The 13,539-nt window shown below is 41.4% G+C and overlaps 1 protein-coding gene across 4 annotated transcripts in view; it reads right to left on the reverse strand.

Moving 5' to 3' along the window:
- Positions 1–2,470: 2,470 nt before the first annotated feature.
- agtpbp1 (ATP/GTP binding protein 1) overlaps positions 2,471–13,539 on the reverse strand; it is a 31,228-nt gene continuing 20,159 nt past the window's right edge. For 3 of the 4 annotated variants that reach the window (XM_034871093.1, XM_034871091.1, XM_034871095.1), the window contains 7 exons: positions 13,187–13,337; positions 12,654–12,834; positions 12,304–12,433; positions 11,482–11,613; positions 10,441–10,617; positions 9,091–9,242; positions 2,471–4,649 (listed from right to left, as the gene is read on the reverse strand). In XM_034871093.1, coding sequence (XP_034726984.1) covers positions 4,463–4,649; positions 9,091–9,242; positions 10,441–10,617; positions 11,482–11,613; positions 12,304–12,433; positions 12,654–12,834; positions 13,187–13,337 — 1,110 coding nt within the window. In that variant the 3' untranslated portion in view covers positions 2,471–4,462. The remainder of the gene's footprint in view (positions 4,650–9,090; positions 9,243–10,440; positions 10,618–11,481; positions 11,614–12,303; positions 12,434–12,653; positions 12,835–13,186; positions 13,338–13,539) is intronic. The other variant, XM_034871092.1, reaches the window with a different exon arrangement.

The following is a 13,539-nucleotide window of genomic DNA, read 5'->3' on the forward strand; positions in this document are numbered from 1 at the left end:
CATGACCTGTACGCACGCTCACCCACCGCCATGACCTGTATGCAAACTCACCCACCGCCATGGCCTGTAAGCACGCTCACCCACCGCCATGGCCTGTGAGCACGCTCACCCACCGCCATGACCTGTATGCACGCTCACCCACCGCCATGACCTGTATGCACGCTCACCCGCTGCCGTGGCCTATATGCACGCTCACCACGGAAGACTCCAATGCTGGAAAAAAAGTATGTTGAAGATCGTTTGAAGTTTGCTGCACAACATTTGGAAAAGCGAGTGAAATACTGGGAGAATATAGTGTGGTCAGATGAGTTGGGATGCCATAATACACACCACGTTTGGAGGAGAAATGGCACTGCACATCACCCTAAAACACAGCATAGCAACAGTGAGGTTTGGAGGTGGGAACATCTTGGTGTGGGGTCGTTTTCAGCAGATAGTACTGGCAAACGTCACATAATTGAAGGAAGGATAAATAGCCAAATTTACAGAGACATTCTTGACAAAAACCTGCTGCCATCTACCAGGATGATGAAGATGAAACGAGGGTGGACATTTCAACAAGACAATGATCCCAGACATACAGCAAAGGAACCTCTCAATTGGTTTCAAAGAAAGAAAATAAAGCTGCCAGAATGGCCCAGCCAAAAACCTGACTTAAATCCCATTGAAAATCTATGGAAAGAACTGAAGCTAAAGATTCGTAGAAGAGGCCACAGAAAGATTTGAAGACTGTTTGTGTGGAGGAATGGGCCAAAAATCCCGCCAGAGCAATGCATGCGACTGGTTTCTCCATATAGGAGGTGTCTGGAAGATGTCATTACCAACAAAGGCTTTTTATACATAGTATTGGGGCGGCTGTGGCTCAGTGGTAGAGCGGTCGCCTGCCAATCGGAAGGTTGGTGGTTCGATCCCTTGGCCTGCAGTCCCATGTTGAAATGTCCTTGGGCAAGACACTGAACCCCGAGTTGCCTCCAGTGCTGCGCATTGATTGGAGTGTGCATGTGTGTGAGTGTTTATCTGATGAGCAGGTGGCACCTTGTACGGCAGCCTCGGCCACAGTGTATGAATGTGTGTGAATGGTGAATGAATGAATCCTGTATGATGTAAAACCGCTTTGAGTAGCCGTTAAGACTACAAAAAGCGCTATACAAATACAGCACATTTACAATATTACACATAACTTAGTTTCTGAACTGGTTTATTTGTATGTATGGATTTCTTACAATCATCTGGTGAAAGTTTCATGTCAAAAGCACCTTTGGAAATATATTTACTGAGAAAAATGATGACGTGTTCAATACTTATTTCACCCGCTGTATAGATCAATAGATTATTACAAATGAATTAGTGACTTTACCTGAGACAGTAATAAAAGGGCAGTCACATTTTTTTCAAACTGTCCTCAAACAATACTCATATGCACATATGTACTGTATATTTAAAGTTATTGGTCATTGTAATTATTCCACCTGTCTACACTGGCTGTAAATAAATGATGAAGTGATTTAAATTTCAGCAGCACCTAACATGAGGCTTCATCTGTTTGAGTAAGCTAAACGCAGTGACTACCTTCCATGGTTAGTGTTTTGTGTCACATTTGTCTTTGTTTCCAGACCTTATTTCCACTGCCGGCGCTGGTGGAGGTAACACTGCTGAAGCCTCATTAGTTTTTAAATTACTTTTTGTCCCAGAATGCTGAATGTGGATTTTGTCCCCTTTCATTAACACTAAAATGGCTTTAAGAAAAGCTCTTTTCAGTACGGACAGGAGGAGCAATTACACCGACCAGCAGTGTTTTGGATGTACATATGGACACTAACGCAAAAAAAACATAAATTCAATAAACTTAGCATCTCATTGGTTATACTATATCTATTCTCTAAACATAACCCTGTTCCCTGCACACCCACGCTAAAAATATTTCTAAGTTATGCTTTTTTTTTTGCCAATTGATCCCAGTTGGTATGCAAACATGTTTCTCACCAGGTTACTATAGAGAGAAAGGTGCAATGAAAGGGAACCTTACAAGAGAGTGGACGGGGTATTGGGACCGTTTAAACAAAATCCAGTTTTATCAAATGGTCTAAACCCCTGGTGCGACCTCTAGCTCACCCAGTAGAGCGCGTGCCTCCATGTAGGCTGAGGTCTTTGCAGCGTCCCGGGTTCGTATCCGACCCTTTGCTGCGTGTCATCCCATCTCTCTCCCACCTTGTCTGTCACCTTTTCACTGTCATGAATTAAAAAAAGGGAAAACCACAAAAAAATAAAAAATCTCTAAACCACTGTCAGAGGGTGAAACTATGAAAATAACAGCCAGATTGTAAGAGACACATTTTTCCCTGTTATGTTGTTTTAGTTTTGAGTACCAGTCACAGCTCTTTCTCCCTATAAACCCAATACAGTCGCTTTACCAAGTTTGAGAGAACGGTCCTCATCAGTGACTTTAAGAAAAACAAAATACAGCAGACAGTTTACCACATTAACATTTTATTTCCCATGTCTTCACGCTTCAATTTTCTGTTACAATCCCAACTTAAAATTTGTCGCCATCACTGCTTATTTACCTCAAAACAAACATAAAACAAAAGTAGCCAGCTGTTGACGAAAATAAACATAACAGCACACAAAATTCTCATGACATTATTTCACATAATTTATCCTTAAAACACACACGCCCAGAACGACAACCTCCCTGGGTTTATAAGTTGTTAGAAATCAAGGGAAGGAAAGAGGTTAAAGGGAAGGAGAGAGAGCGTAAATTATGTGGGGAGTAAAGGAGAGTGAGAGGGGATGATCAAGTTGAAAGAAGAAACGCACTGTAAGAGCATTAGCTGAGCTGAATAATGGAATAGGTTAAAATCCACACACACACACACACACATTCCAGAAAACAATGCTTAATAAATTAGAAAATAAAAACTGAAAATAGCCATGCTCTAGCTTTACAAATGCAACACAAACGTACCTTATCTCTATAAAACAAAAAGTCTTAATCAAACTACTTCATACTCTCATTTCAAAGCACCGTCTGATTTTAAGGGTCTCCTCAGCAAATCCACAAAATGTACACATAGATTGGAGGAACACATAAAAAGGAAACTATATTCCAGTCTTAACATACACAGCATCACAGCAATGTTCCCACCAGCTTTGGGCTGGGCTCTGAGAACTTTCAACTAATGAGGTGACTCAAGTTGGAGTTTGCAAACGGTTGTAAAGTGATATTCCATTCAGTTGGTTTCTCTTTGTTTTGTGTATAGTGCTTATCCAAAGTGCAAAAGGGTTTTCTGCTTGCTGCAGCTCATGTGTTGTTTGTTATCGCTTTGTCTAACGTTGTAATACTGTCTAGAATAAAAACAATGAAAACACAGAACAGCTACATTCCATCTTCATGTTTCTAACGCTGTACGCGACTGAGGAACTCCAACCAGACCTGTGTTAGTTTGTGGTGTGTGTTTATATCGGCATCTCATTTATGGTTTTTCTGGATAAAGTCGTGAACATTCTACATTTGCGATCTCAATAGTTTCAGGTTGTGATAAAGCAAGGCAAACAGCACATGGATAATCCGACCACGTGCACTGCCGAAGAGGGAGTGGGTTAAATAGAGGAAGTGAGGTCACAACACAAGTGTAGTTACATCGGAGTAGGTTTTTCTCCATAAGACACTCGGGATGACGGACGTTAACTTGCAGCTAAGCTATGATCGAGCTGTTTGGTCATCCCTTGATCCTATTTAGACACCATTACCTTGGCAAGTCAAAAAAAGAGAGGAAAACAAGGAAGGACACAAGGAAGTGTCACCAAAAGGAGTAAAAGGTTAAAGTGCAGGATGAGAGTAAAGAAAGGAAGGAAAAAGGAACTAAGAAGGCAGGTTGGTTGGGTCTCTAAGCTGGTCAGTGGGGGGGATCCAGTTTCCCCTCGGTTTGAGCCAAACACAGGGTGATTTGTGAGCGAGGTTTCAAACACAGTACCTACAGAAGCCACTGGTTACTACGCTACCACAGCCTTGTCTTGTAGCTTCAGTGTGAGACAGGCTGTGAGAAGTGAGCGAGTGGACAAGGGTTCAAGTTAAGGATCGGCGGTGCCTGCTGTTTGCTGCTCTAGCTAGCTATAAGTGAAACACAGAGGCTATATGGTGTCTGAGGTCAGGGGTTACAGTTCATGAAGGCTATATTATGACGGCGAAAGGTGAGAACATTCACTGAGCAACACAGTTGACTCCAGTGGACCAACAAAATCAATCCATCTGGGTTGGGAGCACCTCATTGTAGCCCATGTACCATCATAAAGTGTCTATATAATAAGGTCAGGTGCAAATCTAAGCTATTTATTCACCAGTGAAAGTGAGAAGCGGGTTCTGACTAATTCACCTGTGAAACATTTAATTTCAGATCAGCTGACAATCCAAGCCCTGGGTGGTTATACGCTCAAATTGCCAGGTGTCGTGGAGATAAAAACCTCAGCGTTGGTCCCTGTGATTGGTCTCGGAGTCCGACAGCTGATCGAGGTGGTCAGGATTCCCTTGGACCTTAGCGGCGTGCTCGTTTTCAGGCTCGACGTCCTCATCGTTGCTCTCTGCGCTGTAGTCTATCGGCTCCAGAAAGGGCGGCTCGTCCTCCTCCATCACATAGGTGGTGGGGCTGCTGCTGGATAACAAAATATAAGTGTCATTAACGTTGCTCTGTCAGTAAATTAGGTGAATAAGCCCGTCACGGTCGAAACTCCTCACCTCCATCAGGTCAGGGCTTTGGCAAATGCACCATTGATGCCTATGATTTATTTGAATTTTATTATTTCTGCATGCATTATTTTGAGAAAATATATATAATAAATAGAGATGGTCCAATATCATTTTTTTTTTGCTTACAGATACCGATTCTGATATCTGAACTTGCATATCGGCCGATACCGAGTACTGACCCGATACCAGCGTGTATACTGCTATCCCTGTATGGATGGGATATCATTCCTATCTCTGTTGTCGATCTGGTTCAGGTTAAACTCCTTGTAGAACATAAACAAAAACAATGATCGCCACAAAAATGTATTTTTTTATCCAGTCAGTTATAACGGAAAAGAACATAAATCGGTGTATAAACTCCAGCACCTCCCAATACCGATACCAACGGTTTAGGCGGTCTTTGAGGCGATACCGACACTGGTATCAGTGTAAGAACATCTCTAATAATAAATGTATAACATTTGTATAGCACTTCTTAAAAAGAAATACACATCTTCACTTGCAGTACTATATAGCACAAAACTGTCATGTTCCTGTCCTTCACTCTGAGCTGAACTCAGAGGCACTGTAGGCAGCAAAGAGCTTTCTAGATTCACGGAGTAACACATCCGTCTGAAATGGGTTTCACGGCCCTTGAAAATGCAGTTAAGGAGCCGATTTCTTGAAAGCACAAACCAAAGAACCAAACTCATCCAAAATGTAGGATTATTAATATGCCAGGTTATTTTGGATCGTTATCGTTGTTTTATGTTGCATTTAGTTAGAAAAAGAAAATTGACAAACAAAGACATGAAGCATTTGATCTTACAATCTGCCATTATATTTTAAACTCTGCCTGAACATCTCATAGCATTTAGACAACGTCTGATTAAATCATTTTTAATGTATTTTATTTAAAATGAATTCATAATTTGTTTAGTTTAAAAGATGTGACAAAAGTACATCACAAACTCCCAAGAGCCAAAGGTGCATATCTTCAATCGTCTAAATCTATGTAAAATCTTAACAAAATAGAAGTAACGTGGCAGTTCTTTTTCCTGTGGGTCTTAATGGTTAAATGGTTGCTGGTTCTTTGAGGTTTTAGTGGCTTTAGTGGCTTTTTAATGGTGTTAATGGTCTGAAATGTGATCCCAGGGAGACAGTCGATCGGGGGAGGGGGGGCTCAGGCAATGATCTTCTACCAAGCTCACCAGTGTGTGAGTGCAGGAGAGAGACAGACATTGTGCGTCAGAATATGTACAGTAAATGTGTGTGTGTGTGTGTGTAATGATGGGGACAGACAGAATATTGTCCAAACAGATAATGAGAGTTGTGAGTCAACCATTACAAGCCATTATAGAAATATCAAACCCAATCTCTCCTTTCTTTGGGTTACATTTTCACAGTCCATCTTAATATACAGACTAATGTAATATCTGTAGATTAAAAACCCCTAACTAACACATTCAATCCCATGTGGATAAACCACCACATCTCCTTACCTTAAAAAACCCATCTCTTTCTGTCTTCCTTACACTGGCACAAAAACACACCAATCCCCGTCTCCACCCATTTACTCACTCCGAGGCACCCAGTTATTTGGAGAAGCCTCCCAATGGCCACAATGTCATTTTTGTGATGACCTATTAAATGGTAAGTGGTACCATACCAAGCGCCACGCATAAATCCATAAACCTGGGATGAGAGCAACCAATCCCAAAGGGTACTCTTGCAAACACACACACACACACACACACACAAGCAAACCAAAACACTTTTGGAGTCCCTTAATGATCAAACCCATAAATGATGAATGAATATATCAATATTAAAGTAGAGTAGGTTAGTAGGAGAGAGAGACTGGGAGACACAGAGATGAAGAGACGGGAGCATTAAGTGGTTTGGAGTTTAAAGCCATTCTTTCAAACCAACTGCTTTAACAAAGCTGTGGAGGAGAGAATGCTGCTGATAAAAAAAAAAAAAAAAACCTTGGTGGTCACAGACTGGGATTGGCCAAGTTTAATCATTTATATGCGGTGTTGAACTCATGTCCAATTTCATGTGTGGACCTCACATTTCCGAACAGGAAAATTAAATAAAGTTGATTCGAAATACAGTTTAGTTTGTTAGGATGTAAAAGCATAACGCTTGCTCATCGGTTGAAGCCATTCAGCCATATGGATGCAACTAACATTTTCAAATGAGTCTGTGTTCAGATTTTGGGGCTGCAATTTGGTGAATCAGTACTTAGTAGTACTGACGTAATTTGGTTGGTACCCTCACCCAATAAACAGATAAAACCCAAAGATATTCAAATTACAATGATGAAAACTGAAAAAAAACAGCAAATCCCCACACAGGAAAAGCTGAAACCAGAGTACAATAGGCATTTTTTCAGGATAAATATCAAAATTGATTTATTTTCTGATGAACTAAACTTTCGCCAAACACTGAGAACATTGAACAACATCATTTGAGTTGTCTATGCGACACGATTGGCATCACAGAGAAGAGAAAAAGAGAGAGTCTAGTTGTGAAAACCAAACAATCCCGCTAAACTTGAACTCTAATAAATCACTACTGATTCTACAAAGCAACTGTGTTGTGAACAGAGGTTTAAACAATGTGAAGATAAAATACATTGTACTGGACTGAAAAAGTATGTGTCTTACAGTTGAACATATTCAATGCTGCCGTCCCCTGAATGCACCGACACTTCAGTGGTTGAGGACATGCTCTGACCATGATCCCTTGAATATATTTCTTTCTTTCCAGTTACAGTGTCCTCGTTTGCACGTTTCCTGTCCATCCTGTTCACTGTGGCCCTGAAAAATATGGCGGTTTTACGCTCTCTTAGAGAAATTATGACATTACTGACAATTGTTGATACCCATTCCCCTCTCACTTCGGAGTGTATTATATTTATCACACATGATCATTGAGAGAATTTTAATGGCGCCCACAGCAGCCCTGCATAAATGCAAACCTTCATTTGTTTTTTGAGTAGTGCTTCAGAGGAGATCCGGAGTGACAGTCACACCATTGAGTAATCAACACGTCTGGCAGTAAGTAGGGGATTTGTGCAGGTAAAAAAAGGGAAGGAAAATAGTCTGTAACCACTTGACTGTTCTTCAGGTAGAATTTTTGGCAACGGAAAAGACTCATCATCTGAGATATATTTGGAAATTTCTACTATTACGCCACTGCTACAGTGTTTAGATGACATTAAAGCTTGGCTGTCCTTTTAATAAAGACAAGACAGAAGTCATGTCTTCTTCCCCATCACCCTAGTTAATCTGGGTTCTCTGGCACAGTATCACCAGCCAATTGTGAAAATGTAGGGGTAAAAGTGGACCCAGATCTTAAATTTGACAGCCAGATTAAAGCTGTTGTGAAGTCTAACTTTTTTAGTTAAGGCAGCTAGCAAAAATCAAACCAGTCCTTCAGAGACAACACTTTGAGACAGTAATCCACGCCTTTGTGACCATTCGGCTGGATTACTGTAACGCACTTTATATGGGGGCTAGTGGTTCTTCCATTGCTCGTCTTCAACTAGTAACAAATGCTGCTGCACGTCTTGAGCTGGCACAAGCGAGCATGAGCACATTTCACCTATTTTGGCTTCACTCCACTGGCTGCCCATCCATTTGAGGGTTCATGTTAAAAAATGATTTGCTTTGGAAGCCTTGAATGCCCCACCTTACCTCTCAGAGCTGCTGCCCCCCTACACTCCCAGCCGATCTCTCAGGTCAGCTGACCAGCTGCTCCTGACGGTGCCTAAAGCTAGGCTTAAGCTCAGGGGGGACCGTGCGTTTGCCGTGGCAGCTCCAAAACTTTGGAATGGGCTGCCTCTGCACGTTAGACCGGCCTCCTCTCTGTCTCATTTTAAAACTCTTCTTAAAACCCACCTCTTTTCTTTGGCTTTTAACACCAGGTATATGATCTCATGTGTATACTTGCACCATAAGCTCGCAGTGCATTATAGTTGTTTTATTTTTTCTAATTATTTTATTTTTATTGCTTTTAACTTTAGATTGGGTACCACATCTTTTTATTGTTATCTATTTATTCTGTTATGTCTTTTTGTGCAGCACTTTGGAAACCTTGTGTTTGTTAAAATTGTGCTATATAAATAAAGTGGATTGGATAAATAAAAAGTTTGAAAAAATTGGTTCGTGACATCTGTAGTGTGAGCCCGCCTTATACCTCCTAGCGTCTTGTTTCCACGAGATCAAAGACTTTATTCCTCAACTGTGCATGGTGGGAGTTGTTAACCTTTAACACAAAGCTCTCTATCTCTGGATAACCATAGCATCTGTGTGCACTGGGCATGGATGAGGATTTGCAGCATGCTCCACATTACTGACCTGACTACTTTAGCCTGTGTCCCAATGATATCGCTCTCTAAATCCAGCAGGTGTTGGTGATTGCGGAGTCCCGTCAGCCTCTTCAGCCTCAGCAGGGCCACACAGAACTGAGCTCCCATCTCCTCTAGCTCTCTGGTGCCGATCTGAAGACCCTGAAGAGAACATGTGCATGCACATAAAAGACATATTATACTAATAGATACTAATGTTTTCAATCACAAAAATGTCACAATCAGACAAACTTGCAGACACAGTATGTGCACACATCCAACATACAGCTAGATAAAAAAAAATATATTTTTAAAGGTCCAACAGAAATCTACTTTAAAATGGCTGCTGTGATTTTTTTGTATAGCTGCTCTGGAACCTGGGGATGGAGCCGTTGTCCATCTTCAAACAGCCCAATTTGCAATGCTGGAAAGCTGTTGCTGAGAAAACGTTTCATGTAGAAACATGATCATTTTTCATTTGCAGGAAGCACAAATTCAAACGCAAATGCACTCAAACCCCCAACCCTAACAAAGTCTTCACAGTGCTGGACAATCATACCAGTAAATGAATACTCACTCAGAGACACACACACAGAGTTCACCCCCAACTTCACCAAAACACTTTCATGTTTCTATTTCCCCAGAGCAGAGCTAGGAACATCTAAACTTGGCCTGGCCACAGAGATATGCGGCCCCAATTCAGTAGACATTAGTTCCTGCACATCTGGACAAACACTTCCACACAAACCAGTGGGGATGCTAATCAGTGCCAAAATGGCATCCCTAGACTACCTCTAGATATGTAAGATGTTGACATTGGCAGAATCCAGAAGGAAGGAAATCAGCTGGGGTGGAAAGATAGTAAGAGAGAAGAAAGGGAGGTAGAGGGTCAAATAAAAAGGGAGGAGAAAACGCAAAAAGAAAGTGGAAAAAAGGACTGCAGCGCCACCTGCTGGACATTTGGAGATATATAGGAGCACCTCCCTCTTACTTACAGGGGATGGACACAACAAAACACATGTCCAATGCAATAAAAAGTGGGCTATTGTCAGAAAATTGCGCAGCTCTGGCTAATGTGCCTACTTTACCACGCTGGGGCTTCTACATATGCAAGCAATAAGAACTTGCAGGGTCCCCTGGAACCATGGACCATGACCCCAGTTCGAGTCTAGTCGTGGACCTTTGTGTCATTCCCCATCTCTCTCATTTCCTATAATTTCTCTCTACTGTCTCTCTAATAAAGGCACTAAATACTCCATATGTATTGTACATTGAGTATTAATGTACTATTTAACAGCATGAGATCAGGCAGGTCTTTCTTTTGTTTATGCCTTATAAACAAAATAAAATACACACTTACCTTATATTTTCCCTGGTCACAACCACAGAGCGTGCTCTCCATGGTGTAGCTGCATTGTACTCCTATCTCTCTCCATACAACAACACGGGCGGTTGACTCTTTGGAGCGCTCCACAACAAAACTACAGCTCGCCAAGCTGAAGGCAGGGGCAATCTGGGACAGTATCTTAGGAAGTGCCTAAAAAAAACAATAAAACAGTTTTGAGTGTTTTTGTGTAGGTGTGTGTTAGTGCACCAGGGGGCAGACGATAAAGTAGGGGGACAAATAACTGTGTCCAACAAAGACTGGCTTCTGTACAACGCAGTTGCTTGGGAAAGCAGCAGTATTGACTGCTGCTATCCAACATGTTTGCTGTGGGCTTGTAGCCTGAAGTGAACTTTGCATTTCCACATGCCGAGAGAAACAATGAACTAATATTGACCTGGTCAGCTTGACTGGTGAATAGAAAGTTATAGTCCTAATCCCTTGCAGAGTAAAATTCAAGGTAAACTTATACAAAATTGTTATAGTGAAACAAATTTGAAAATGTTTTTCAAATAAGAGCTGGTGTTGAAACACATGTTATTGACAAGATAGATATTACACTAATAGATTAAGGATTTAAATTGAACAGAATAAGAAAATCCTTAGCTATAACCCAGAGGGGAATATAAACAGGAAGAAAGAAATTCAAAACAGTAACCTGATGTTAAAATATGCACAATTAGTGAAAAGTAAAGATAAATTACAGTCAGTTTTAAAGTGCACAAATATATACTTTAATGTAAAGTGGTGCTACAATCTGTTGTTCGGCGGGGGACACAGGAATTGTATTTCAATGCATACACTTTACAAGACAGACATGCTGATGTAAATATAAGCTGCTCTGAGAGCATCTCTTTTCTGTAAAACTTTGTACTGAGTTCAATGTAATTATTATTCAGCGATGTGAGAACAGTAATCTGAAACAGATGGGCAGGCGGAGAGAGTTAATGTAAGGATGAGTGTCTGTGTGTGTTACAGGCACAGCACATTTGTGTGTGTGGGTGTGTTTGTGTTCACCCTGTATCCAAGGTCCTCTTGTAAATCACTGGACGTAGCACTGATATTGGACTGCCAGACTGTCTCCTTCACACTGCAGCCATACATGAATACATTCTTTTTCCTGGAATGACCGTGGTAGTCGCAAAAGACCTGCACGCGCAGACACACGCGCACACACACACACACACACACACACACACACACACACACACACACACACACACACACACACACACACACACACACACACACACACACACACACACACACACACACACACACACACACACACACACACACACACACACACATTAATAATAAATACACGTAAAAAAAATAATGTAAAAACAAATGAAAAACAAACAAACAAACAGATAAACAGACAATAGATAGCTGCACAATACAATGCAATAGCTGAAAATAGCTGTATTTTCAGTAGGCCTGCAGTTTTACTTCTTATATTTCACATGATAGGATATGATATGATATCTTATATTTCTCATGATGAGACATTTTCTCTGGTCTATTTTCAGAGAAAGGACAGCAGCCTCACCTTGCTTTGTGTTGCAAAGTTGTCAGCCTCTGAACAGTAAATCTCCCCAAAAAAGAGCAATATCCCATTATATCTCACTTACTAACACACAGTGTAGTATAGATGCCAATTTGGTCATTAATTGATGTAAAATTTAGCATACATGCAGCCAAACAGAGTGAACAGCTGAACAGGAGAAATGGCACTGATATTAATGAGATGTTAGGAGAGGTTATCTAGACTTCCCAAATGAAAGACAATGCAGCAGTGCAAAATGCTCCCTAAGTCCAGTTATTTAGAGGTCATACCAATGGCGCCCTTTGAATGTGTGCAAGGTACTGCAGCAGGCTCTTAGTGTGGTAGATGGTGGGGTGGAGCTCAGGATTGGGATTCTGCCACTGGCGATTCAAATCTTCCCCACTCAGAGAACAACGATGACTACAGCAGAAAGAAGACAGCAGAAAAGGGGAAGGATAGAGAGTGGAGGAGAACAGAGCTACAGCTGGAGAATCATTCAAGACAAGATGTTGTGTGTGCTAACCTGAATAAAGCTGTGACCAACATTCAGGCCCACGTTAGGCAGATATATGCATCTTCAGTGTGCACACTTGAAAACTGTGAATGTGTGTTCATTTCTTTCAATACTCTTTTCACTCACTTTCCATTTACAACGCCATCAGGATTGAGCATGGGGATGATCTTGAAGATGTAGGCCTCTCTCAGGCTGGCTGCCAGTGGGCTGGTACTCATCAGGAACTCCAGCGTGCCCTTCATTACCCAGCTGGCGTTGGTCTCTCCAGGGTGCACTCTGGCCGACAGGAAGATCAATGGACGATTCCCTGGATATTGAGAAAGAGGGATCATGGCACAAACAGAGGAATTACAGAAACAGATTCGTTCACAGCAGAAAAACAGTGTCAGTGAACTACAGTGGATGTAAAAAAAAAAAAAACTATTAGGGAAGCACTGGCAAGCCTTGACCTTCTCATGCAGTAATATTCACCTTAATGTTCTTGCAACCATTAATGAGAAAGGCACATTTCTGTTAGCTGAATGCCTTCATTCATTTGTTCATTATGGTGCACTATCCATGAGCCAAGCAAGAATCCCACATTTTGTCCAATGAGAGTGATGGTAAGCAAATAAAAGAAAAATGCATTCATGCACACAAACCTACAGCAATTAACTTACTAAATTGACAGATGTGATCATTGGAGTTGGACTCTGGCATGGCAGTGATGGTGAGAAGGGGGCAGCTGTTTCCCCCCAGAGTTTTACACAGGACGTCCTGTCTCAGGTATATCTGAGGGGTCCTCAAAGCCTCTAGTTTAGAAAGGTGCATCTGAGGACACAATGACAGAATGACAATTTACAGTTTTTACATTTTGCTAACATTATTGTCTACAACTTCCATCTAAGCCCCCATCCCACTTGGGTCCTCAACATTTTACTGCTGAATAACTGCACTGGCTATATACACTCACCGGCCACTTTATTAGGTACACCTGTCCAACTGCTCGTTAACACTTAATTTCTAAGCAGCC

Source organism: Etheostoma cragini, chromosome 5, assembly GCF_013103735.1.
Source record: "Etheostoma cragini isolate CJK2018 chromosome 5, CSU_Ecrag_1.0, whole genome shotgun sequence".
Classification (NCBI taxonomy): Eukaryota; Metazoa; Chordata; class Actinopteri; order Perciformes; family Percidae; genus Etheostoma; species Etheostoma cragini.